At 49.0% G+C, this 27901-nt stretch overlaps 1 protein-coding gene across 1 annotated transcript in view; it reads right to left on the bottom strand.

Moving 5' to 3' along the window:
• Window positions 1-2567: 2567 nt before the first annotated feature.
• Lrba (LPS responsive beige-like anchor protein) overlaps window positions 2568-27901 on the bottom strand; it is a 429351-nt gene continuing 404017 nt past the window's right edge. The window contains exons 47-51 of the mRNA XM_055596564.1: window positions 27491-27658; window positions 13272-13373; window positions 10565-10761; window positions 7330-7481; window positions 2568-3666 (exon numbers count right to left, since the gene is read on the bottom strand). Coding sequence (XP_055452539.1) covers window positions 3576-3666; window positions 7330-7481; window positions 10565-10761; window positions 13272-13373; window positions 27491-27658 — 710 coding nt within the window. The 3' untranslated portion in view covers window positions 2568-3575. The remainder of the gene's footprint in view (window positions 3667-7329; window positions 7482-10564; window positions 10762-13271; window positions 13374-27490; window positions 27659-27901) is intronic.

The raw sequence follows: 27901 nt of genomic DNA, 5'->3' as shown, positions 1-27901 counted from the left end.
CCAGGCAAGGCTCAGGATGTCTTCATGACCTTAGCTCACTTTATGGAGTGACAGGGCAAGCCTGACAACGCCGGTCAGTGTGGAGGCTGAAGCTGAAGAGCTGCCGCCATGTCCTGCGGGTCTGAGCAAACACCAGCCCTGTCCAGATCCCCCAAAAGCTTAGTTTCAGGCCTCTGATCATGGGGACTCCAAGTGGCTTCCAGTGTGTCTTTCCTGACTGGAGAGTCTTAGGGGATGTGGCCTCAGGGAAGCCAAAACGCCGTTTCCTTCAAGAGCCTGCTGTGCTGTGTTTGAGCGGTTTCTGTTTCCCATTTGTGGTCCCAGTGAACAGGCTGGGAGGTGACGCACCTACAGGTGGCCCCTGCTTCCGCCCAGGAGCCTACACGTCGCCTGGGCAGCAAAGCAAGACCTGTCGGGGGTAAGCTTAGCTTTGGGTTTGCTTGGTTGCGTTTTCCTGTTTGAGACAAGGTTTCTCTGTGTAGTCCTGGCTATCCTGGAACTGACCCAGTCGACGAGGCTGGCCTCGAACTCAGAGATCCTGCCTGCCTCTGCCTCCTGAGTGCTGGGATTAAAGGCGTGTGCTACCATGAATGGCTAGCTTTTGAGTTTTTAAGGATCTCATGTTTACAAAGAACCAAGAATAATGCATGGACTGGATTTTTGAAATAATTCTTTCATCACTGAAACCAGGTCTCACTATTTACAGCTCAGGTTGGCCTCAAACCCAATATTCTCCTGCTTTAGTGTCCCCAAACCTGGGACTACAGAAATCTGTCAGCATGCGCGGCTTCACAGTGGTCTAAAAAGTACTTCTGAAGAGGTTTCTTCTGCTCTGTCAGAACTTTAAAAAAGTTGCTTTGCTTTGCTGTTTGATCTGCCACTTAAGTGATCTTTCTGACAGCGGGATGTTTTAACATTTTAGCTCCTGTGTTACTTGCAACTATAATTTGGGAAGCCCCAGGATTAGGTGTTTCCTCTCACTGGGGTAGCGCAGGAATGACCAGTCAGAAGCACGGTTGTGCTTGGTCATTTGTGAGTTCATGCAGAGTCTGAGGTTTGGCCCTTTGACTGGAGTCACGTGGCGAGGCTGTGGCGAGGGTGCTGCCCGCCTGGCATGCTCTGGCAGGCTCTCCTGTCAGCTGCTGCCGCTGGAATCTCCGGGCATCACCGGCCTGCTCTGTCCTTCTCCGTGCAGGGCTGGCTGATGCGGGTACAAGTTCCCGGTGAGGCTCGAGGGGCAGCGCCCACGGTGTCTGCCTGCGGGTGGGTGTGGTCACGAGTGCAGGCCTCAGGTCCTCTGGATCTGGAGTTACAGGCGGCCTAGGGTGACCTAGGGTGCCGGGGACCACGCTCAGGCTCGTGGAGGAGCACTCAGCAGCCCCGCCCTGCAGCTCTGACACCTCTGCTGGCCGAGGAGTGGGTGGAGCCTGAGTCCTGAGCCCGCCTGCTGCCGCCCTGGGAGCGCAGGAGGGGCGGCAGGCTTGCGTGGCCGGCCACCCCGCTCCCCCGAGGCGTGCCCGGGCTCACCTGTGTCTTCCCTGCTGCAGAGCTGGTGTGCCGTCTGATCCCTCGGCAAAGCCGTCCTTGTTTGAGGATTTGGTATGTTCTGGCTTTTGATGCTCATAGAGAGCTGCCCGGGAACCTGCACTATCACGTGTCACATAGTCTTGTTTTCTGCTTCTCAGCCCTCTTTCTCGCCAGAGACCTATCATAACTGAAAAACCATGAAGACTGAGGGGCCGTGAGAACTGGCAAGCAAGGAAGGGAACCCTTAGTTTGCGGCGGTGGGTGCTCGTAACGCCAGGCGCACTGCCCGGCGCAGAGCTGGGCCGCGGGGGGCTCCTGCTGGTGCGCCCAGGCCCAGCCCCCGCTGCTGCTGCCCCACCAGCTGGGTTCTGTTTATCTGGCGTGATGGTGGGGTTTTTTGCTTCTTTTAGTGAAAATAGTTAAGTTGGGTAAGGTGAGCAATGAGTCAAACCGAGGAAACACTGTGCTCACAGATTCTGCCACTAAGGGAGCCCTTGGTTGAGGCTAGGCAGCCCCGTGTGTGCCCCGTGTGTGCGTGCTGTAGGAGCTGGACAGAGGCGATGGCAGGCACTGTCTTCACAGCTCTGGGAGGCCTGTGTGCCGCTGCTTTCTGTCCACCCTTTATTTCCCAAGTGAAACCTGCCTGTTAGCCTGCAACTCATAAGGCCTGCATTTCCGCTCCCACGTTTTGCTGTTCATGGTTTTTCTTAATGGTTTGTGAAGTGTTGGCGAGTCCTAGTTGTCCTTATTTGGTCGTATGTAGAAGTCGCAGCGGTGGCGAGGAGGAGATTTGGCAAGAGAAAGCATTCCTGTGGGGCTCTGTCGGGCTCTCAGTGTGGCACTGTCTGAGTGAATAGTTATCCATGTCTAAAATGTTTGGGTGAAAAGACATTTCCAACAACTTGCTGGAACAAGTTTCATTTTATCTGTTTTTCTATCAAACTGGATATTTCGTTCTACATCCTGGGCTAGAGAGCATCTGAGTGGGGAGGTTCAGACGAGCTGCACAGGAAGCAAAGACGGTCAGCTTCAACTCGGAATTCACAACATACAAAGAATTTATTTATGTAATACAGATCTTTCCTCAAATATTTTCACAGAATTTCATACAGCAATCTACTAGAAAAAGGTAGAGTTATATGACACCAAAATAACACTCTTAGTACAAACTGCTGATCAGAAAGAAGGCAGAGGCAGTGTCCTCACACCCGGGGAAGGTAGGCCCTGTTCAGCACAGTACCCGCACCTTCTGATCTCCAGCGGGGGGGGGGGGGGGGGGGGCTCCTCACAGGGCACTGGTGACTCGGGCAGGCTTTGGTTCTTATTATTCTTAAACAAGGATTGTGAGCCCAAGAGTGTTTCCATCATTTCACCTTGTGCCATAAGGATGACAGATCAGGAAAAGTGGTGAACATTTGTGATTGTTATAACTTAGATCTTTGTTGTTTAACACACACTAAAATAAAATAGCCTTCCCCAAACCATAATTTTCTAGGGCTAACACATGCTTACAGAAGAGGAATACAGAAATAATCCATTGAGATGTTTTAAATCACACGTCATAATTTAAACGTTACTATTAAAATCCTGGAAATGTCAGCACTGAAGAAAGCACAATTGTCTAGAAAAATACAGGACCCAGTACAGAATAAAATCCCGTCCCGATGCTAGAACCATTTCCCTATTGCTAAAATCTTATTTCTCAAGATTACAAGGAAGTGGGAAATGGTTTTACACAACAAAGCAAGAACTAGTGGGAATATTGGCTCCACCGTTTGTATCCATAATTGGTGAAAATAGACTTTTCATCATGACTAAAAATATAGATTTTTTTAAACTACAGAAACCAGCAGCCAGTTCTCTGCTTTGCTGCTCCCCACCCCCAAGTGTCAAGCAAAGTCTACAAAAATAGCAATTAACTTTAAAAAATACTTTGCTTGTTCAAGCAAATTTAAGTTACATTCAGGTGTGATCGCTGTTGCCACAGAATGATGTCCGGAGTCCTTCCTAGCTCAGCCTGGAACAGGACCAGGGCGTGGCTGTCACCATCAGTAGCGGGTTTGGTACTCATGATGCCAGCGGTTGAAGTCGTTGTAAAACAGGACGATGCTTCCCGACGCCATGCCGGCAATGACGCACCTGAGGGGTGGAGAAGGGGTTAGGGGCTGTGCTTTCTGCTGCCCGCGGCAGCTGCGGCTCACCCTTGGCAGCTCAAGTACAGACCCAAGTAAGCTCAGCGCATTGGTTTGACACCACAGAGCGTCCATAGTCTGTGAGGGGGCGGTGCTGTGGAGAGTGCCGGCCGTCCCTGAACTGAGCGAAGTCACTGCCACGGTGGGGGCCTTGGGAAACGACGCTTCTAAGGCATCGGAGTCGGAAGAAAAACCCACAAAGCAGCTGCCGCTGGAGGGGCACAGTGACGAGGGGAGGAGGGTGCTGTTTGTTACTGGGGAACCTACACTCTAGGGACCTGGCCCTTGTAGTGACCCGACAGTCATTAGCGACAGGAGCTGCTGGCTCTCCTGAGAAGGCAAGGCAGGGACAGATGAAGAAGAGCCAGAGCTCTGCTACATGAGCTTTCCCTGCATGGCTTGGCTAGGACCAGCTCCGAGGAAGCGGCAGGCCGTGCCTTCCTGTACTTACCTGAACCTGGAAACTGAAATGTATAACCGCAGAAGGCCAACACAGACAGGGCATGAAGAGCTTCCATACGTGGAACAGAAGGCCAGGCCTTCCCCAGCCAGTCACTTACATGTAGAGAGAGGAAACCTGGCCACGTGGGTTGGAGGAAATAACCAAAGTCTATGTGGTATCCAGGAGATTCATTTTAGAACAAAAGTGGATTGAACAAATGAGAAACAAGAATTCTGGGTAAGCGGTAATAAGAGAACATAGGTGGCCATGGCGTCAGAAGCCCCAGAACAACACGGAGCAAACACTCCCAGGAGAGGCCATCCGTGGCTCTCCAGTCGGCTCGAGGCTTTCACATGTAGCATAACCTGACAGAAGGGTAATCCTCAAGCCACACAGACTGAAAACCACACCAACAGGGGCAGAATACACTTTTGTTTCGCCAGTGCATGTGCTGGTTTAAGTGAAATGGCCCCCATACGCTCATGGGAGGTGGGTGGCCGTTTGGAGGAAGTATGTCACCAGTGGTTGGCTTTGAGGTCTCGGGAGCTCAGGCAGGCCCAGCGGCAAACCCTTCTGCACAACAGTCAGCTCCCTCCAGCACCGAGGCTGCTGCTCGCGGCAGCGCTTCCTGCCATGATGACAATGGACTGGACCTCTAACTGGAAGCCAGGCTCAGGGGAATGCCCTGTGAGAGAACTTCTGTGGCCACCGTCTCTCTTCACGGTGGAACAATCTCTGAGATGAATCCTGTCAAGTTCTAATGATTTAATGTGAGATCATGGGAAGGGTCTGTGGTCTTGACAGAAAGTCAGTGACGATAGAAACTGGAAAATAAGCATGTACCAACAGTAACGGTATCTGATGCCAAGGGACCACACTAACAGGCTACGGCAGGCAGAGAGGAGAGGAAATGTGTAAAAACATTACAAAAGAAACAGACACGATCTTAATAACAGAAAAGCGCGACCTCAACCCAAAGCTAGGGCACTGTAAGAAAATAGGAAATAAGAACAGAAGTAGGGCTGCTGGGAAGAGCTGCAGAATGATACAACTCAAGCTAAAGAAGACGTCATGAGAGACCATTAAAGACTGCACCCCGCAAATTTAGTATCCCACATGAGGTGGACACAGGTCCCTGGTAAGGGACGGTAGGCCATGTGGTGTGGAAATCCTACCGTGAGTTTAAAGGAAATCGTTACTTTTTTCTCCAAGTTCTTCTAAAAGAATAAGTAGGAAGAAACACTTGCAGTGTTTACCATTTTCCTGATACCAAAGCCAAAGAGACAACATTAGAGACCAACATTACTGCCTTGAATGGATACTCGTGCCAACTGCCAGCAAACCAAATCCGTTAGTGTCTACAAGGATTAGATACCATGACTATGAGGTTTGGAATGTAAGGATAATTCAAGGAGTAAAATACACTAATAGACTAAAACAACATGTATATCTCAACTGACAAAATTCAGTAGTTTTCAAAAAGGGAATATAAATGAATGACTTTAAGCAAGAGCAATAATGAACACCCACAGCTGACAAGCCTACAAGTGGTGGAAAGATGGATTTCTACACCATCAGAACAAAGCAAAGCTGTCCACTCAACTGCCTTTATTCAATCAGTTAAAATGCTTGATGTCCCAACAGAAGTAAGAAGAAAACGGGGGGGGGGGGCATTTAAATTGAAAAGATAAGATGACGTCACAAGGGACATGGTCTCTCATGGAGAGAGTCAAAGGACTCCACAGAAAACTTAGGAAAGTTGTGGGTATACAAAACCAGTTGCTTTTTCTTTAAAGACAGGATCTCACTGTAGCCCAGGCCGCCCTGAACCTGTCCTCTCAGCCTGCAGCGAGCTGGGAGAACGCGTGCGTGCGTGCGTGCGTGCGTGCGTGCGTGCGTGCGTGTGTGAGCGCGGAATGCCCTGTGGCACTTCTGCACGCTAGCAGTCCAAAAGAGGACGTCGGGGCAATTACCGCTTGCAGTAGCCCTAGAAAGGGCGACGAACTGAAGAGCATGAACCGCTGCCGGAAGACGCGACCGTGCACGCGGACTGCGGAATGCCAAAGCCCCAAAGCGCCAGCCAGCAGGCTGCCGCAGTCCTCTCAAAACGAGGCCTGCCGTGCAGAACTCACCTCAAAACTGATACGGAACCTGGAAAAAAGTCCAGGAACGAGGCAGGAATGTACCCCGCCAACTCTGCTTTACAGAACCCCGCTGAGCGAAGACCACGGGGTCCTGAAGCCAGCGAGAGCCCTTCACACCCGCAGAGAGAAGGGCCTGCACTGCGGCTGCAATGTGAACCTGCTCAGGGCCTCAGGGCATTAGTGAGGGGCACTGCACGGCCGCCAACCCCACCCTGGCCCAGACCCAGAGGGACTGTAAGGAGGGAAAAATGAACATTTGTACAAGCTCTTCACACCAGAGCAAACAAGCCAAGGTCCCTGTAGACAGATGGGCAGACAAGGACAACACGTCGAGAACCACCAGTCCACCCAGGAAAAGCCCGGATTCTGCCACATGGCAACAGGGAACCTTGAAAAACACTGGGCCTGGAACAAGCCAGTATAGAAAGAGCCTGTATGTTTCCTTGTGAGGAGGAGCCTGGGCAGGGGTGGGGCGGGATGCTGCAGAGGGACCCGGTGGCTTTGCCCATGGGGGATGTCGGGCATGCTCAGCCGGTCAGGGGTGGCTCAGTCTGGAAGTCTGACGCACCATAACAAGTGTCACCATAACAAGAATCACAAGTTAAGCGAAATGGCTAGATTATAAGTGTAAGTTTCTCTCCTCTCTGCAGCTGGGGAGGGTTGAGGACATTACAGATCTCCCCAGAGGCAGCCAAGACCTAGCTGCCGCCCTTAGGAACCTCACGAAAGGCAGACAAAGCTGGGGCTGGAGCAGGCAGGCTGAGCCAAGTGCAGGCGCGGAGCTCGGACCGGCTCTGACCCAGCCGTCGGGAAGGGCCGGCGCCAGCAGCTGCCCGGGAGCCCGGAGCACCCGCTCGGTGGCGGCGCCAAGCTGTCTGTGCTCCAGGCCCGCTTATCCGGGAGAACCTGTGCTCTGCAGCGTGCTCGTGTGGTCGTCGCGGCCGAACTGTGCAGGGGACCCCAGCGCCCCGCCAGCCTGGTCCCCGAGGGCGAGCCCCGCCGTCTCCGGCCCGGCTCTCCTTACCTCTGGTCGAAGGACAGGGCCATGGCGCGGATGCCGGCGTCACAGCCGGGGTAGGCGAAGAGCTGCTGGAGGTCGGACGCCTGGCGCACTATCACCACCCCATGGTCTCCTCCCGTGAGCAGGTACTGCCCGTCTCGGCTCAGCTGCATGGCCTGAGGGACAGCGGCGGTCAGTGGGGACATGAGGGGGGGCTGCGGGGGGGCAATGCCACGAGCTCGGTTCTGTAAGTACTCCTACAGGGCACTTCTATAAGTTCTTCTATAGGGCATCCGAGGGTGCGGCCCGCCTGGCAGCACTCCATCCTGTAGGACGGGCACCTTCCCGGGCGCCTCATGTCGGGTTAGCTCTGGGCTGTAGCTAGTCTCTTGCCCCCTTGATAGATAGGCTCGGCTCATGACCTGCGGATTCTGTAAGGTCCCCCTCCTCCCTAAAGCCTGAGGGCAGCCTGCAGACTGCTTGTTTCTTCGTGTGGTCTCGTGCAGCTGAGGGTGGCCCTGAACTCTTTACAGCTGAGGGTGGTCTTGAACTCGTGATCCTCCTGTCTCCAAGTCCTGGGTGCTGAGACTCTGCAAGCACCAGCACCCCCAGGCCCCTGGGCACACCTACAGGCGTGCTGTCAGCCGAGCTATAGCTGCAGCTACATTATTACGTTGTTTTTAATTGCTGAGGAAAAATTGCAGTGTTTCACGAACATGATGCTTTTTAGTATAAATGCTCATAAATAAGGTTTTGCGGGGTTCAGGGTGCCCTCTGCCTACGGCACGTTCAGAGTAGCTGAACAAAGTGTGGTGTCCTCCAAGCACATTACAGAAAGCGCGCACCCTGACAGAGTGCCGCTCTGCTGCCACAGCCTCCTGTGCCCACCGCCAGCTGCTCCTCACTCTCTGTCCAAGAGCTGGTGGCCTGAGGCTCCAGCAGCCCTGCCTACCTGGGCACAGTGGGCGTGGCCACGCGGACGCCAGCCCCTGAACAAACTCCGCCCTGCTTTTGCACCGGGACCTTTAGCATCGCCGAAAATCTCTACTCTCTGACACGTTTTTAACTAGAGAATAGGGCTGTTTGCTACTGCTCAGTTCCCACTGATGCCAACTGTCACTCGTCCACGGAACACAGCGTGTTCCCGAGACCACAAACACATCTAAGAAAGTGAAACAGCTGTGGTGCCCCTTCCATGTCACCAAGTCTCATTAAGAGTTCTCAGTGTGAAAAAGTCAGTCCTGAGCCACTCACCTCACAACCAGCCGTCTCGGGTCTGGGACTTGCAGTGACAGCCAGAGCAGCGGCTACCGGAGACTGCCCTGGCTTCAGGGCTGATGTCCAGGGCTGCACACTGCTTTCTGCTCAGTCTATCGAGGCCCAGCGCCCTCAGTGCCTTGTTAGTAAGAGTCTACTGAGATCACACCATCCTCAGAACCTGCTGGGCCTGGCGCCTCCGCACAGGGACCCGTCACCCTGCCCTGCACGAAGCCGGCCCTCCTGCGCTGCGCCCTCCGGTGCAGCCTGCTCTCTGGCTCTCACCCCAGGCCCTTCTGATGTGGCTTGGCTCTGGATCCCAAGTGCCTGGAGGGTGCTGGGGCTGCGCTGTGCCCGGGGACCCTGGCATGCCACGGCAGCCTCTGGGAACGCCATGCTGAAACAGCCCCGGAAAAAGGAGGGAGCTCTCTTGGGAACATGGCGAGCGGGCTACTGGGATGCACGCAGCCCTGCGGCTCGGGATGGGCTGCCCGTCTCGACCTAGGCTGTTCACTGCACCATCGACACTGTGCGGCCGACGTGTGGGGACCGCTGTTACCCAATACGGCACTGGCACAGGCAGGGGGACCCTGCTTAGTGCGCACGTTGCCAGGCTGCCAGGTATCTCAAAGATGTGACAGTTTGGGTCTGGCTGGTGACTAAGTCCTTTCAGCTCTGTGCGGCCTGGGTCCCCAGCCTGCAGCTTCCTGGCTTGCCTGCTAACGCAGTGAGCTGGGGAAGTGCCAGTCTCTGGAGCCTGGGACAGAGCGGGCGCCTGCCAGGCTAACTCGCTTTAATCATGTGGCTGCCATTTACAGGTTAGCGTGATAAAGTGCGGCAGTCTGGGGAAAAGCAACCATTGTTTAGGCCTCAAATCCAGCAGGGAGTTTCACAGGGAAAGCACAATGGCTTCGGGGTACCGGGGAGAGACCTGGGCATGTGAACAAGCCACAAGAGCCCCCTGCCGCTGCCTCGGGCCCTTCCCAGAGCCTCTGGTCTGACTGGAACACCACAGAAGCTGTTCTAGCCAGAACAGCTTCAGATGATTTTACAGATTTATTAGTGTAGCTGACAACATAATCACAGCTCAAAGTGACAGATTATCAACATTACTGTTGTAAAGGAAGGAGAAGCCTCAGATGTGTGCTTGGCTTAAATGGCGGATTGTGGGAAATAAGGGAGAAATAAAAGCAGAGTGAGTTCGCCTGCGCACAGGCGTCTGGGCTAGAGGTACCTGTCGGACAAGCAGCGCGCGAGAGGAGAAGCGGCCTCTGGACTGAGGGACTGGAGCCTCAGAGCGCCCCAGGCTTTGGGCCAGTGCTGCCTTTGTGCACAGCTGACGTTGTGTCGAGTGTGGCCGCGTGGGGGAGCGCGGGAGGCGTCAGAGGCGCAGAAGCCGCTGGGCTTCCCTCTGACTGTGACTGTGCCGCCCCCTAAACATCCCCCTGGGATGTGGGTCACACTCACCTCCAGTCCCATTTTAGAAACTACAGGGAGAGGCTGGAGGTGGGAAGGAAGGGACCTTAAAGATCATCCCCAAAGAAGCTCCTGGCTCTGTGGGGCTGGCCTGAGAAGTACGGCAGGCTCCAGGCTGCCCACTAGCTGAACTGAACGCTGCTTACAGACAGAGGGGAAGTGGCTCAGGTAAGCTACACCCAGCTGTCCAGCACGTCAGGGCAGACGCCAGCAGCTGACCCCGGGAATGAACAATTCATTCTTTGGTGCCACCCTTCAGGTGGGAAGAGGGATCGCGTTCAGCTTTGGTGCACAGTGAGTCTTGGGGACAAAGGCAGTTAGGCAGCACTGAGAAGCATCGTGGGCAGCCTGCTGTTGGCCTCGGTGGGTGCTCTCTGCACAAGGCTACTGGGAAGGCAGCGGCCTTCACCAAGGTACTCTGGGCTTCTCCGTGCTGCCTAGCGGGAAAGAGGCCCCGGCAGTTTCTTCCCTGAGCTCTGACCCCTGACCAGGAAAACTGACAGTCTGCGGAGCCTGCGGCACTCACCCGTATGTGGTCGTCTGTCTCAGCGATGGCCTGCAGCTTCCCATTCACACTGAAGGTGCAGAAGCAGCCGTTTTCATAGAAGATGACACAATGGCCCTCTCTCGATGCTTGGATGAGTTTTGGTCTCAGGCAGTTTTCAGGGCCCTCCAAAGCCCTTAGCAAGTCTCCATTCATGGAGTGTATGAGACATGGTCCTTCTGAGAAAAGGAACAAGAGGCAACATTTTGTGACGACTCGGACAGGGTCATGCAGGCCATCGTTGTGTGAGCGTGAGGCCCAGGGTTCAAGCCCTACTATCGGGGATGAAGGCCTCTAGGGCGATCAGCTGGCTGCACAGCCATGGTCCAGCTGTTCAGAGGCCCACATCTGTCTATCTGTTTTCTGAAACTGCAAAATCCTGCCCTGTGCCTTACATTTGCCAGCTCTCCTTTTCCACTGGGAGGCCTGAGAAGCCAAGTCACACACGCCCACTCCTCCTCAGGGGCAGGGGTTACTTTAAAAATCCACCATGCCTGAGCAGAAGATGCTAGAACTCCAAAAGGAAGACAATTTTGAGGGCCAACGCAGGCACACGGGGACCCTCCCCGGACAGTGCTGGCTTCCCTCCCGCTGCTCACACCTTCCTTTCTGAATCGAAGGCCCTGGTAACACCTAGCCTCCAAGTCCACACAGATCCCCGTCACTGTGAAACTGAGTGAGCTTACTCCCCGACATCCCTAGAGCACTCCAGACTGAGAACCCCGAGGACAGGAACTGCTGGACCCCCGCCCCCACCACAAGTACACCCGAGCTGCCATTTCTACTGGAGATTCACCACATGCAAGGTTAAGGAGGCAAAAAGTGTGAGTGTTGAGAGATGGGGAGGGTGCTGCCCGCATGGCTGCTTTTGTTAGGCCACCAAGCGGTAAAATGTCTTCCTGTTCTCCCACATAACTGTCACAGGCACGTGTTTTGTTTTACACAGTTCCGGCACACATGAACTTCAGTTACAAGGCCCTAAACAGCACCAGCTCCACAACAGCACACTTCACAGCTAGCTTTCCAGTCTAATCGCGGCCGAGCACTCGGAGGCCCCCAGTCACAGCATTCAAGGCACACGAGTGGCCAGGATCTGTTGTCCGGGTCACACCCAGACAGCAAGCAGCAGCTTTGTTGTCTCCTTGATTCATGGTGATGAGCCACGTGGCATTTCCTAACCGAAGACAACCAGAACAGGGTATTGGTCCATAGCGCTGAACTTCCCTAAAGCAGCTCGGATGAATGGAGTTGTGTGTGGACAGCGCAGAGTCAGCCTGGGTGCTGCCAAAGCTCCCGACAGGCAGCCAGGACGGGAGCAGCCCAGGCAGAAGAGGATGGCGGTACCGCAGGCACAGAAAGCATGCCTAAGCTCAGACACGCAAGCGGCACACTCTTCACTGTCCTGAGACCTGTCACAGCGACGCGGCACTGAACAGCCGAGTTTGTTTTTCGCTTTTAGTTTGTTTGGTTTTGAGACAAGGTCTCAAAATGCAGTCCTGGCTGTCTGGCCATGTGTAGGCCATGCTGGCTTTGAACTCGCAGAGATCCCTCTTGCTTCCACAGTGTGTGCTTTGCCTGGCTGTTTTAGTGTTTTGACAAAAACTTCGGCTGTGGCAGAATGATAAAAAAAATTCCCGCTGAGGCAGTGTCTCAGATAATTCTGTGTGATATCTATTTGCATGGCCTTTTACTTTGCAAAAAGGATGGTCTAGAATTAGCAGTTGATTTTAAGGTTTAATGTGGATTAGGTAATTTGAGAAATCACATACTTTTTCACTGCTTTGACCAACTCTACTTTTCAAAGCAAAACTTTAAATATTCATTCTGCCTGGTTAGCTTACTGCCATAGTTCAAGCCACAGACATGGAGACTCAGATACTCTGCTTCTGAGCTTAAAGCACACATGGTTAGGAGTCCTGGGTGCTCAGTCCTCAGCAGAGAGAGATGGATAGAATATTAAGGTAGAGGGAGACACCAAGCTGCAGCAGCTGCTCTGCTGGCAGACCCTCGTTTGCTGCCCATGACCTTGGAAGGAGCACTGGGTACATCTGAACTAAGTGCAGGACAGTTGAGCAGCTGACGCACTAACAAACCAGCTGGAGGCCTTTCCACCCCAGTGTCTGTCACTCGAGGCCGGCCCAGCTTGGATCCCTGCAAGCCAAGCGGGGTGGGGGCTGTGGAGCTGGCTGAGCAGGGCAAGGGCCTTGCTGCTGCTGCTGCTTGCTGCTGCTGCTGCTGCTGCTGCTGCTCGGTTCAAGCCCCAGGACCCACATGGGGGGAGAAAGAACAATTCTCACACTTCATCTGCCCGCCACACATGCCAAGGCATGAAATCAGGCCCACACACTAAATAAACTCTGGGTCAGGATTTCCATTCGGCCTGCTGGAGGTCAGAGGAATAGCCAGACAAAAGTGCCGCTGCTGTGTGCACCTTAAGTCCTTGGGAGCGGGGAGCTGAACCCTGGCTTGGTCCTGACGGGAATGCTTAGTCTCTGTCCCGGCTGTGTGTGGACTGAGCCCCCCGAGCGTGTTTCTCCTGAAGAAGGTGACTTCTAACTGTGTCTACTTTTAACTAACCCGGAGTGACCGCCGTAACAGACGGCGGCTTTGGAGAACAGGAGCCAGCTTCGTCTCTGTTCACACGAACACGTGACAGGAGAAGCGGACACCGAGGAAACGGCAGCTTTACCTTGAGAGCCGCTCAACACCAGGCCCAGCTCAGCACACACGGCAGCGCAGGTGACCTCATAGTCGTGGCCCGTGAGGATGGCGCGGGGAGTGGTGGTTTCACCTTTAACAAGGACAAAGACAGACAATTACAAGCCAGTCCCAGGCACAACGACGAAATAACTCGCTGTCTGTTTTCCTCTGTGCTGACGCTGCAGAGTTCTCAGTGTGCACAACATTTATTTTAGGGCTAAACTTTGCCACAGTCTGATTTTACAGTCCACGTCTCTCTCAATTCAAGAACCCTTCTGTGACTATCTAGCAGCAACAGCTTAGAGCTCAAAGCTAAAAACGGTAAAAACTGCATCCTACACTTTTCTCACATAGAGAATGAGACTTTCAAGTAGATGGGCGGTTCTAAAATTAGGGTCTTGGTTACAACGAACCCACAAAAACCTCACATGGTTAGATGAAGGCAACAACTCAGACGCTTAGCCAGCGCACACTCTCCGCATCTCAGGGGATTGCTACTCCGTCAGAACGGGCACTCTGAAGCCCGGAGCTCTGCTCAGGGCTCTGCATTTGCACTTTGCAATGGATGCTGCAGTTCTATGGACCTAGCCACAGTGCTTTCCTCCAAGCACATGGGAAGAGCTGAAATAATTTGTTCCCAGTTCTGATCTAAGCTCGTGCAACTTGAAATTCTCTCCAAAATTATTACAATAAATGATCAAAACTAAATAAAATAAATTTTCTTTTATAAAATAAGAACCAGGCTTAATTTTCATTTCAAAGACGGGTGTCTCCTCTTCCTCAGTGGATGACTGTAACTGGCCTAGTAAAACAACCTGAAGTGAGATTCCTGGCTCCAAGCAGCTTTTCTCCAGAACGCCTAACATCTTAGTCTTTTCTGGTGTGTAATTCTCTGAGTACCCGCTCGAATTCCAGCCGACCAGTGGAGCCCTGGGTATCTCTCCTGATGGTCTGGAGGAACAGTTTGGGGGGAGAGGGGGAATAAGGGGGCCTTATAATAAAGGAGAGAAGAGAGAATTTGCCCTGCTTCTGTGTCATGAAGGAAAAGCTGGCCACAGCTCGGACAAGTGACACTATTACAGGCTTCAGCTGTGACTTAACTGGTGCCACAAGGACACAGAGGCCTCTGTACTTAGCCAGAAAGGCCCAGTTTAAAACTAGACTCCACCCAGTGAAGTGGGCACGCCTGTAATCCCGGCACTCAGGAGGCAGAGGCAGGCGGAACTCTGTGTGTTCAAGGCCAGACTGGTCTACAAAGTGAGTCCAGGACAGCCAAGGCCACACAGAGAAACCCTGTCTTGAAAAACCAAACCAAACCAAACCAAATAAAACAAAACAAAACAAACTAAAGTCACCCTCTACATTTAGTGTGTAAAAATAAAGCCTTTGCAAATAACTAACGGGAAGGGTCCTGTAGGCATTTTTTTTTTTTTTAAGGATTTATTTCTTTATTATGTCTACGCTTTGCCTGCGTGCCAGAAGAGGGCATTAGATCTCATTATAGATGGTTGTGAACCGCCATGTGGTCACTGGGAATTGAACTCAGGACCTCTGGAAGAGCAGCCAGTGCTCCTAACCCCCGAGGCATCTCTCTAGCCCTTGTCAGCATTCTTAACTCCTCTGTTGTGAACTGGTTTCATGGCACAGCTGAGAACTGATGCAAATACGCCCAGAGAGTAGCTCACTGTGAGCAGCATTAGGAAACAACAGTCTGACACCGGCTGTCCTTAGAGCCGCCCCTCGCTCCTAGGAAAGAGCCCCACTAAGTCAGAGAATCCGCCAGACACTGTGGCCTCAAGGCCCCAGCTGCTCTAGCCTCTAACGCAGGGGCTTTCAGGGTCAATGAGCTTGTCCAACATTTTTGCCAACTATGTTCACGTGCCTGAAACAGGCTTCACTGAAAAGATACAGGACTCCTAAAAAGGCGAGAGAAGGCTCTGCTCATAAGAAAAGAGCTTGCTTCTCGAGTCCTCCCTGGGGCCAGCAGATAGTCAAGGCATGGCTGCGTCACCAGGGCATCTCTTGAGGCTTTGGTGATGATCAGAAATTCTGAGTGAGACTTTAGTCCACAAGGACTGTGTGTTAGCCTAGTGTACTCCAGGCCCCAGCTGCCAGGCTAGTCCATATCCCTAGAGCAGGAAAGGAGACATTAGGTGATGGCCCAAGTCCCCGGTTCACCCAGGGACAGGTGAACCGGGGACTTGGTTTCGTCTGAATTCAGGTTTGGAACATACAGGAGAAACATACCTGACAGAATATCCACTTGCTATTTTGCAAACCAAAAAGGAATTTCTCATAGATCATCTTTTTCTCCTTAAGTCCATAAATTTGGGAGTGGGGTTCAAAGAGGCAGACAATACAAGCCCATGTGAAGGACTTGATTTTGTATTACAAATCGTGAGATTTCCAAGTAAATATTCTAGGTTAGAAAGTTAATGTTCGCCACCACTCAGGGCCCTCTCATCCCACCCCTTGCCAGTCCCCAAATTCCACAAACACAGCATATAATGTTATTCTTGAAATCACTCACTAATTTTCTCTATTGGCGACGGTCTTTTAAATGAACCATTAAGATCGGTACCATCTAAGGGATCCATTGTCAGTGTGACTGTTCCTTCCTCGTTTCCATAAATTACAAGTGATTAAATGGTGGTGAGACTTGTGTTTTACCTTGAATACTCTTTCCTGAGTGGAAAGTGAAGGTCTGAGGGAAAATCAATGAAAAATGAAAGCAATGTACATATCGGCCAAAATAAACAAAGGACAGATGGGTCATGGAGGGGCCAGATAGGTATCTTTAGGTAGCCATGCCAGTGCTTTTTTTTTGTCGTCTGGATTTAGGAATATTTTCTCAGGAGCTTAATGGAGGGAGAAAGGCGGCTGATCTCAACTAATTTCTTTTTTTAATGTAAGCGTTGAACTCTGAAGTCAGAAGGTAAAGAACCTCAGAAAACGGGTTACGTTGTAAACATTCTTATTTGCAAACACAATTCACTCGTTTGTTCCGCTTACAAAACACTAGCTTCCATGAATGCAAAATATACCAAGCCATTTTTCATGACACGAGTCAGAAGATCGGTGTGCAGAGCAACTCCAGGAGGGAGAAGTCTTTCCTTTCCTTGGCCTGGCTCTAACCAAAGGACTGTTTAGCACTGGGCTTTGTCGGCAAAGTGTTTCCTAGTCCAGGAAACAGATTAGACAGTTCAGGAAACACGAGGGGGCGGCGGGCCTGAGAACACCAGCTCAAGTAACAACAAATTAAAAGCGTAAGGCTAGAGCCATAGCCAGGTGCTTCTCAGGAGCTACAGTTATGGTAAGAAATGACAACACAATAAAAATCCAACCATGCTCAACCTGCCTAACGTATAGAAACAAATGCTTAAGGCTGCTGACTCCCAAATCTACAACACAGAGGAAGAAAAGCCACTTCTGGCTCACTGACCTGAAAGTCCAGGCAGAGTGTCTTCACGCTTTTTCCTTATCAAAAAGTGTGTTCAAAATAAAAACCAGTTGGATTTTTATAAGTCCCAATAAACCAAGGGCTTTAAATATTAACATTTCACTATTACTGGTACAATTCTATGATAGGGAATTTAAACCAAACAAACACAGACTGCTTGAGCTCAGTGTACATTTTGGGAATCACTTGGAAATTAAGATTAAAGGCAGAGGGGATGAGAGCCAGAATACTGGTCTCTATGGCCCATGGCAATGACCATTTCTCTGTAGCAACACGGGGCTAGATCATCCTCTGTGTTGCAGAAGAGCCAGTGACATTATCGGAAAGAGAAGATAGACCCCACCCCACCTCTGTGTGAAAAGCCAAGCGCAGCCCTCTGGGCTCAGAGCTGCCGCTCCTGCCTCCCTGTCAGCTCAAGCCAGTGTGGCTCAGGGGTCATGAGTACAAAGAAGATGATTCTGCGCACATATTCCATTTCTGACTCTAAAGACATCACCAACCTCACCTGAAGAGGGGGGCAGAAAGGCTTCCGGAAGAAACCAGGCTAATTCTTCTGATAAAACCTCCATTGTTAACAGATGCTGACAGTCTGTGCCTCCTTTCTCTGAGAGGGCAGGACCTAGGATCCACCAAAGCCAGACCAGAGAGCACAGCACATTCCTCTAAACCCTTTAAAGTCTTACTGTGCGAAAATCGTCATGGCTTTCAGTAATGCTGGGAGAAAAATTTATCTTGTTGGTAGTTTAAGAAGCTGCACTGCAAACTTCTTAAAGAAAAGTAAAAAGAGAGAAAGGACAGACTTCGAGAGCTGCTTTGAAAAGCTTGAGCAAGTACTTCAAAGGCACAGACTCTTTGTGTGAGAGCCGTTTGTGACTACCGAGGCACATCCTACCAAAGGCCGAAAGGGGCTGTTGCATCTTTAGGGACGGCCTGAGAAGAGACGAACAGCTCAAGAGAGATTACAGACAGCCCAAAGTCTACCTCGGGCCCAGGCTCGGCCACAGTACAGATGCGCTCTTCTCGTCCAGAACAGCGAGTGCCCGGTGAAAGCTGAGGCCCTCTCACACCCAGCTTGAAACAGCTTAGATTTACATGGTGAGGTGCTCCACAACCCAGTTGGGGTGTACACTGGGCCCACGTGCAAAGCAGGAGTTATCTAACTCCACTGGGAGAATGGCATGTTTGTATTCTTAAATGTGTTTCTTTGTCCCCCTTATAAATATATTTATCAAATGGAGCCTAAACAGCTTAACATTTCATTACTGAAAGAGAAAAAGTAATTCCTCTACTATCTTCTTCCTAAGTAGCAGACGGGAAAGAAAATTCCCGTGACTTACCTCCATTAAAGCCAAGGAGACCACTAATCTATGAAAAAGGTCCCTTCTCAGTTCCTGCTACCATGAGACCAGCAGCCCAGGCTGACAGAGGGGAGGCCGCTCCAGCCTCTGTGCCCTCTGTCTAGCCTCTGCGCATGGACCGTCCTTGGCAGCGCCCGTGCTGCCCACACTCGCTTCATGGCACTGGCAGGAGACCACGCGGCCTCTGCCCGTCCTTGCCTCAGTCTCAGACACAGAAAATCACTTCCCCCACAAACTGCTTACTGATGGCTCCTTGGTCACCATGAGCACACCCACTGCCCACTCTCCTGGCCATTCACTCTGGCCTTCACTCAGGAAAGTGTCCTGATGCTGTTGGTACTGTGTGTGACACACTGGAGAATAGAAATGACTTGATTTACAGTGGTCACTGGAATCTGAGGTGCAACTCAATGCTAGAGCATTTAGTGTAAGGCCCACGGGTCAATCCCAGCATCCAAAACCAAAAATAAGACAGCAGGTGTTGGCAGATCAAGTTCTGTCTTTCCACAGTCCTGCAAAGTTTAACGATCACAAACACTACTGAGATCCAAGCCCCGCTGCACGCGCTCTGTACGCCACGTCAGCATTTAACATTCAATGATGAATCTGTAAGTGAATGTCAGTGATACAGCGTCCACACTAGCAAATTCTTGTATATCTGAAGAAAACTAAAATAGAATGCAAAACGCGATTTTGTTAAAACAAAACAAACCCCACACAAGTCACTTTAGATCTATGTATGTTCACAAACCAAAAATCATGATGAGGTTTTAAGTGCAAGTGTTTGTAACACCACAAAAGCCACGCACTACAGCAGACCTCAGCTTGCTCCTGAAGACAGACTTGTATTTTACACATGCAGTTTGTCTATTAATTGCCACTGATTAATGCAAAACATTCATGTGAAAACCAAATCCTCGGCTTTCTCATGCGGCTCACCACAAAGGTAAATCAAGAAAGAAAACGGCTGATAATTGTTTCCTTTTTCCCCTGATAAATGTTTCATAAACCTTTCCATTAACTTCCTAATTTTTCAATGAAAATTCTACCACCTTTTAACTATGCAAAACTGAATTATTTGAAATTTGTTCTGATCATTCCATCTTTCTCATCCCTCTTTCCCCCTCCTCCTCTGACCCATCACTGTCTTTTGGTGAAAATATGTCTGTGTGGTTAAGCATGCAGACTACGTCAGCTAAGGACAGAGGCAGTAAGGGAGCACAGCGGAAAATGCCCACGGCTCCTTTATAAACACCACTGGGAGTGGCAACAGAAGGCACGAGAGGTTGGGACGACAGCCAGGGGACACTCTGGGCTCCTTCTTCTAAGACTATGCTGAGCAGGGAGTTTGTATAGTCCTGTGGATAACTAGGGAGTGGGCACAGCCCATGGAACGCACACTCAGCAAGACCAGGCCCTGGGCTCCGTCCTCAGCATGCAGTATGCGCTCTCTCTCTCTCTCTCTCTCTCTCTCTCTCTCACACACACACACACACACACACACACACACACACACGGAAAGGAAACTCACACCCCACAGTTCTATCATGACACGCACTGCCATGAGAAATCAGTGTAACAAAATTGTCTTTTTCTGTCTTTTGTAAATACTGAGTGCTTTCGTGGTAGGAGCGCATCAAATTCTGTACTGCTGATAATCCAATTACATCTAGTAAAACTGTAGTACAGTGTAGTGGCTAAGAGGAGGCCTCTGGGGCTGCAGCTCAGCATGTGTGAGGTCCTGGGTTCCATGCTGAGGACCACAAGCAAAAGATCATGACCAAGAGTGTCTGAATTTGAAGGCAGATCCAGTGCCCGGCCCTGGTGATGTCTCAGTTCAGTAAGGATACCCACAGTTCTGGGAAAGAGACTCAGGGCGTTAGGGCCAGGCAGAAGGAAGAACGTCTTTCATAGTTTCATCCGTGAAGACAAGAAGAGGTTTTCACTTGGGGCTATGGTAACAATTACGTCACTCTGCAGAGTCCTGAGCACCTTTGAGAGTCAGCAGAACCACAAGGCTGGGGGCAGGGGAGGAAAGGCGAGAGTGTGCCCAACTTTGTTATAAAACTCCTTTCCAACAAAAGGTGTTTCTGATCTTGGGCCTCAGGAGTGCCAACTAGAGATAGCTCTTATTATTTTCCTTCCTTGTCAAGGAGTAATATACCTTAGTTCCTCAAGATTACACTCTGTGTCCTCACATTCTGCCTTCAGACTTCACAACTTTCCCCAACAATCTACACATCTTATGAGAGCAGGAAATGCACATGTATTTCCACAATCAGGTGCGTTTCCCACTTTTAAGTATCTCTGGTTGTCTCATTATCAAATATGACATGCTCATTATAAAATGTGCAGGTAGCTTAGTAAGTTGGGCAGACGGTAAAAACTTGCTTCTGGGTCCCACTAACTTGAAATGACCATTGCTGGCACTTGCCTGGCTGTGATTCCAGCTTATTTGCATTCAGACACATGGGCCTTATGGAGACACATACATTTGTCAGTCCTTGTGAGACTGCGCCGTATTGCTTATTAGTACACAGGCCTCCAGGTTCATCACACACACACACACACACACACGCACACACGCACACACGCACACGCAGTATCTGTAGTAAAAGTCACACACCTTTTCACTTCGTTCACACCGTGGTCTGTGCTGCTTATCTCCTACTTGGAGACTCTTGCATTGTTAGTGTCTGTGTGTGGGTGTGTATATACATACACATTCTTAAATGTAACACGTTGAGTCCACACAGGATTACTTGTGTGCATGTTTTCAGGCTGCCCTTTCGGCCCTGGACGATCACTGTGCTCTTCTCCGGGAAGGCCCACACCTCCTGCTCCTCACTCGCTCAGTTTGCCTGTAGTTCTCTGTGCAGGGCTGAGGCCTCCTGGCCTGGCCCCCTTTCAGCCTGGCATGTCCCTTGGTGTCATCCTGCCTGGCTCACATTTGGGCGGCCATGCTGACGAGACTTTATGGGTACAGCTTCTTCCGTCACTAGGAGACACAGCCTCCCTGCCCTCAGAGTCTCTACCTCCTCTTCTGCAGTCCTCTCTGAGCCTTCGGTGTGGGTTCGGACCAAGATCCGCAACTTCACATTTTGATTAGTTTTTAATGATTAAAAAATGCCGGTTTGCACTGGTGTATTAGTGACACACACCTCTAACCCCAGCCCTTGGAAGGCAGATGCACACATGTCTGTGAGTTCAGGCTAGCCTGGTCTACAGAGTGAGTTCTAGAATACCAAGCCACAGAGAAAGTCCTTGTCCTGAGAAACAAAATAAAACAAAAACCTTGATCTAAACCACACCAAAAGATAAATTAAATAATCTTCTCAGGTACAGAAAACCACAACCTATAAAAATGGACACGGAATGCTCAGTAGTTATAAGCTATAAAAGGGCCTGACACCCTGGGAATTATTTTCTTCACTTTAAAACCCTCCCTGGCTGGCGAGACGGTGCGGTGGTCCCGGGCACCGGCTGCTCCCCCAGCGGACCTCGGTCTGACCCGGGCACACACTGCGGCTCACAAACGCCTCTCCCTCCACTCAGGGTCAACGCCATGGGACATACGTACAGGCAGGCAACACACACACACGTAAAGTAACTCTACACGACAAAATCTTCCAATCGCAAATTTGAAGTCTGAGCAAGCCTGCTGTAATGTAAGAAAGCTCACTGCGAAGAGCAGCGGCTGAGCGAGACAGCTAGCTACGTGATGGCCACTTAAAAAGAACACGCCCACGGCCACACGTGAGGGCTCAACTGTAACCCCGACCCTTGGGAGGTGGAGGCAGGAGAAGCAGGTGTTCTGGCCCAGCCCCGACGACTGGAGATCCTGGATCAAAAAAATAAATAAATAAATTGTCCAGACAAACAAAAAGCCCATGATATAATCAATTCTAAAATTTGTTAATTAGCAATTTTAATTAGCTCTATAAAGTCGTGGTTCTAGCATGTGAAAATTAAGGTAGCTAGGAAAAGTAGGACAATTACTTCTCTGTAAAAGAAACAAATTTAGAAACAAACTATTTCATGTAAGATGGCTCTTCATAAAGCTTCACGAATACCTACTGCGTAACACAAGGTTCACAGACACGCCAGGTCTCCTGCAATCTTGCTGGTGAAACAAGCCTTTCTGGAAGGTGGTAAAATTGGTTTGTTGGCCCAGCGGTCTCCACTGAATGCACACGTAATAAGGCCACGGTAATGCCACCCTCATGGGGGAGCGAGTGCACTAAGCACATTCCAGCAGACAAACCCTACTTTTACACTGAGGAAGGGAGCAGGGCCCCGGTCACGGGTTAGGGTAGTACCTGGGCCCTCAGTGCTCTGGAAGTCCGTATAATGGCAGTCACTCTCACTGCTTTCAGCCACTGCTTGAAATTAAAATTCAAATGAAGTGAGTGCAACTTTCTTTGGGCTTGCCCTACCGTCTGCATCTGAAGATGCTCTGTTTCGGTTTGAGGATATAAACCAGTCTCTCTACCCTCATACTTAGGTGGCCACAGCCCATGGGATGAACGGCAGAGTGATCTTTCTCTGCAACCAAACAAGGTAAATAAACGTGATATATCGGCACGTCACCGCTCTGCATATGGTGCACATTAAGGTCGCATTCGTTTGCCATACGAATATAATTCCTTTTACCACATTTACTATTAGCTACAAGAAGTAAATACAGAGTTGTTTTGCTGGGATTTGAGGCCTGCATTACATCACAGAGCACTAAACATCCTGGACCTTCTGGAAAATGTCACAGACGTATTTTTAATGTCACCTGAACTTCAACAGTGCCAGCATACTGCTTCAAACCTGCACTTCGAATTTTACAAGAAAATAAAGAAAACTCGGAGCTGGTGCAGCAGGCCAGGAAGGCCCTGGACTCGGCCTGAATGAAGCGTATGTAAGAAGTGCTGTCCGCTGCAAAGAGCCACATCCCGCCCTGCCCCTCACACGAAAGGCCACACACTGCTTTCCAAAACAAAGCTGAGGGAGCACAGCGAACCCAAGCTTAGGCGTCATCTTAACAGTCTCTGCCAACCAAGCCGAGGCACCTCAGGACAAACTGTGCTGCTCTGTCGTATTAGGCAAACACTGTGCTCTCCTGCAACGTTTATTGCAAAGTCAAATTCCAGCTTAGTGTGGGAGCAGAAGAACAAAATGACTTCCTTCTAAAAACATACACGGTTCAACACATCATACATTTCTTGACATTTGAGACCCGGGAATAATAGACCACAGGCAATTAGAGACAAAAATCCCCAGTGTTTCCACGTCCTGACTTTCCCCCCCGTGTGTCCAGCAGATGGCACTCTAGGCCACCTACTTACAGAGAGGACCCAGACTACAGGCTCCTATATTTGCCAAGACAAAGAATAAGGATTTATCAGTAGCTTTAGTAAAACATATTAGGCTTTACAATACAAAGGACATAATTCCTAAATATATGCATAAAATATACATATGCATAAGCTCACGTGCAAGGTGGCAACTGGTAAATAACTCACACCTGGACATGTCACGCCGCCATGTGTCATACAGACTCGACGAGTAGTCTACGTGTGTGTCGGCCGTATTTATAGTCATAGGGCAAGACCATTCTAAATTCATTAAAAAAAATTTAGACTGCCTTAACGTTAGAATTCATTTTTAATTATAGCAGGAACGTCTCATTAGGGTGATACCAGCAAAATTAACAACAGTAGGATTTACGGTAATGACTTCAGTGATTGATGGGAGTACAACAAAATGAAGTTTTAGATGGAGAAAAAGCAGGGCAGCTTCAGCATACAGTACTTTAAAAACAGCTCTGCAGTCTGTTAGTGCTAGCCTTACGGTTAATAAAATCTTCTTTCTAATTAGCGGTGCTGAAATATTTCTAAAGAACAGAATCTTGTTACCCCCCCCCCCCCCCATAGACGCCATTCCCATAAGGAGAAAGCTGACATAGATTAGCATGTCTGATTGCAAAGAGAAAAAAAATGCCACCTTTCCATCAAATCAAAACCAGAATGCAAGAATGCTAAAGCACTTTACTGAATAGCACACACACAAATCTAAGCAACACCCCATAGTCGGCAACCATTTGCTCCAAAAGCTAACAGACTGTGGCTGTAAAAAAAATTACTTTGAAATCTAAAAGTGTCACGTATGTGGTTAGTTTTTAAAATTCAACTTTGTGATTTATTGATGTAATATAAAACAGCGAATAAACAGTAACTGTTGTATGTTTTCATCTTGTTTGCACAAGCACATGCCAGAGTTGGAAGTGTTTAAACACCAATGTAGTGCACTCAAGGAGCACACTGTCCAGAACCTGGAGGAGCCGGGTCACCATTGTTCGGAAGGGAAGCCTGTCACTGCGGGGATCGGGGTGAGGCAGCAAACGCCTCTCGCTGAAACCGTCCTGGCTGATGTCACAAAAGCCAGCCACAACCAAGAGCGCCACAACTCCGCCACCCCACTGGAGAGCTGCATTCCACAGCAGAGAACCATCGCGAGACAATAGAGCCAAAGGTGAAAAACGGCCTGTCTAGGAAAGCAAGCCTCCGCTGAATAATCTAGACAGGCTTCATAAAACATCTGAGTTGTTTTAGAGCCCCAAATTATACTATTTACAGGTTTCATCCAAGTCGAGGTAGCCTGATTTTTATCCAACTAATACACATATTAACACTGTATAACATTAGGTTAAAATAGTTACACAGCTACCACTTTATGTATAGCAATGATTACCAGATTTGAAGGAAATGGTATTTAGCTCTTGCTTATAATCCTTGCAACTAAAATCATTAACTATTCTTGGGATTGTAAATAAAGTTAAATAGTTGGAAGAACTACACAATGCAGAAAAAAGCGACAGGATGCTTTTCTTTCTTTCAGGTACCGCAAGAACTGAAGCTGAGTGCTGTGTATCTGCATGCTGGGAGTGCCTGGCCGCCCTCACAGGGTTCTCCGGGCTCCCGACACTCAGGGAGGGCTGCGGGAGCCTGAAGCTTTTCTGAGGGGTGCGGCTTCAGCAGCTGCTCCCGGCCTGACCAGCTTTCGGGAGGGTGAAACTGTCTGGATTGTCTGCAATTTGTTTTTAAAGGCTTACACTAGCCTTTTCATCTTTCTGTTTAATGTGTGTAAATTCTTATAGTAAGCAAAGTACCTGTTTGTCTTTCTCCCAGATTTCATTCTTCAAAGCTAAGGCAAAATTGAATTGGGACATTATAAAAGGGCCAGCAAGGATGAGGATGGAGAATTTAGCCGAAACATATCACGGTTTTCTGAAATTTGTGTTAGATGTGCTGTGTTCTGACATTTCCCCTCTTCAACACCTGCATGTCTAGGTGCTACTGTCCACATATTACAGACAATGAGGCAAGAGTGGACAGCGCGCGTGAGCTGCAACATTTTCATATGTAGCCGAGACGCTGGTCACGTGATTTATGCCCTCTGAGCGCCTTGTGTATGGCCATTGCTCCCACAGCAGGGCCGGGAATCAATCGATTCCTTTTTTAACAATGAATCCCAGTACTTCAGCACTCTTTCTTGATTCTCTATTCAGATGACATACATATAAAAACCATCTCTAGGGCAATTTGTAAGGTACTTAAATAAATATTTAAATACAAGCACATATATTTAATGTGTAAATAGATATAAAATACTCTGAGAACCTGAAGTTTTCTAATTTTAAAACATAATTAAATCTGTGAAATGCCATAGCAACTCCATGCAGGAATAGCCAGAAAGGCTTTAGCGATTTCCCAGGGCATACACTGCTGAAAACTCTCCGTAACACAGAGAAGGCAGTCAGGTCGGGTGAAAAACAAAGACTCAGATATCTGTCTTTGTGGGTATACGTACATAAAACATTTTAAGGCAAGAAAAAGACTTTCCTAAATTCTTTGAGACAAATAACAAAGTGGTAGATTTATGTATTATCTATGTCTGAAATAATTTCTTTAATCTTATATTTAAGGAAACAGGAAAAAAGAAACTGAAAGTAGCCACTCAATGTAGGGGGCCAGAAAGAAAGAGCATCAGAACACCACCATAAGCCAAGGGTCATACAGTACATACTTAGAGAGAATAAAAAGCAAATTCCCTGATTTTTTAAATCTTTTTAAGTTGATTGTAATTATCTATAAAGCAGAGATGTCTGTTTAGGGGACAAAGCATGCTTTCCCATGGTACACACACTACAGCCTGCTGACCACGAGACTGGGTCACCAACAGTATCAGAACTTAAACATTACTTTTTTATTCTATTCACATAGAAGATTATCTTTGATTAAGGTCATAAATACGCCCATTAGACATCAACTGCATACAATGTTTGTTTATGACCCAATGCAAAGTCTCTCAAGTACAAAGAAGAAAAAATAAGTTTCGAAAAAACTTTGCATTTTTCTAAATAAATATTAGCATTCTGAACAAAGTATTCACTGTCACACAAGTATTAGCCATTTTTACACAACATGGAGAAGTTGATCGAGAATATGACAGGGTGAAATATACTTCCACCCAGACACAAGGCCTCACAGTATTCAGACAATAGCATGAGCCTTCTCTAACCAAGTAACACTGCAACCAGCTTTCCATTAAGAAATGGTAACTATTTAAGAACAGTCACAACGTCGACCTTATGAAACAGAAAGCCACAGCTATCTACAAACTCTTCTCTGTTGTCATAATCATTTTAATTAAATTCTCATTTTTCAGGTGGTCCCTTTAATTGTTTTTCCTCCTTCTTAATGTGTTTTTAAAGCCAGCTCTTGGCTACAGCTGTGTGCGACTGGATTTAATGGTGGCTGTTTCCTTTTTTGCCTTCTGTGAATTACAATTTTAAATGGTTACACATTTTTTGTTGTTGTTTTACTGCCTTCAGTGCAGTTTCTGAAAGACGTTTAATGCTGTTGGTGAACATTTTCATTTCCCATCTGAGAAGCCAACAGCCAATTTGAATACCCATATTAGCCTTTTATGGCCAGTTTTGTCTTTAGTATGTAAATGAAAGCATAATTTGTATAAAGCTCTAGATTTCCCAAATTGTAACTTTTATTTTTTCTCTTTTGAAACATGAATTCAACAAACAAGATATATAATTTCTCTTTTATGTTATATGTCATTGTCCCCGAGAACACCTCTCTTTTAGTCGGCAGCAGCCATTGTAGCCACGTACCAACACTTCTGCCTAGGAATGACGAGAACCTGAGAAGGACTGAGTTACAGTGCCTGTAAGGTGTTAGCCCTCATGCCACCTAGGCTAGCGTAGACTACAGCTTAGAAATGATAGTTCAGCTCTGTTCCCACCGCAGTGGAAGAACATTTCCTCTCAAAGTGCTGCTCTTCTCCATCACTTAGAAAAGTTCACTTAAGAGAGTCTGTACTCACTTCCTGGGTGATCTCCAATCCCATTGCTTTTTCCGTTCCAGTACCACAGAAGAAGGGTTGCGTCACGTGACCCAGAGAGAATGTAGCAATTCCCCCCTATGTAGGACTCCGAGCGGGTGAGGCACGTGACAACATCCCAATGGCCGAACACCACTTGGATCAATTTTCCTGAAATACAGAACAAACTTTCCTTAAGCGCAGTTAAAAGACAATGCAAACTTCTATCAAATACAGAAGCTGCATGGCAGCGATGCCGTAATAACTCAGACCTGGAAGGTTCTGATTGGCAGGGTTTTGATTGTTTATTTTTAAATACTACCTATAATAGTTTAAAAAAACAATCAACTGAGTAGTGATAACACTTTTAAAAGGCATATGTGGAAACTATTTCCACAAATAATACTTGAGGAT

Source organism: Psammomys obesus, unplaced genomic scaffold, assembly GCF_907164565.1.
Source record: "Psammomys obesus unplaced genomic scaffold, mPsaObe1.curated_primary_1811, whole genome shotgun sequence".
NCBI classification, from domain to species: Eukaryota; Metazoa; Chordata; class Mammalia; order Rodentia; family Muridae; genus Psammomys; species Psammomys obesus.
This window is presented reverse-complemented; position numbering and strand designations above follow the sequence as displayed.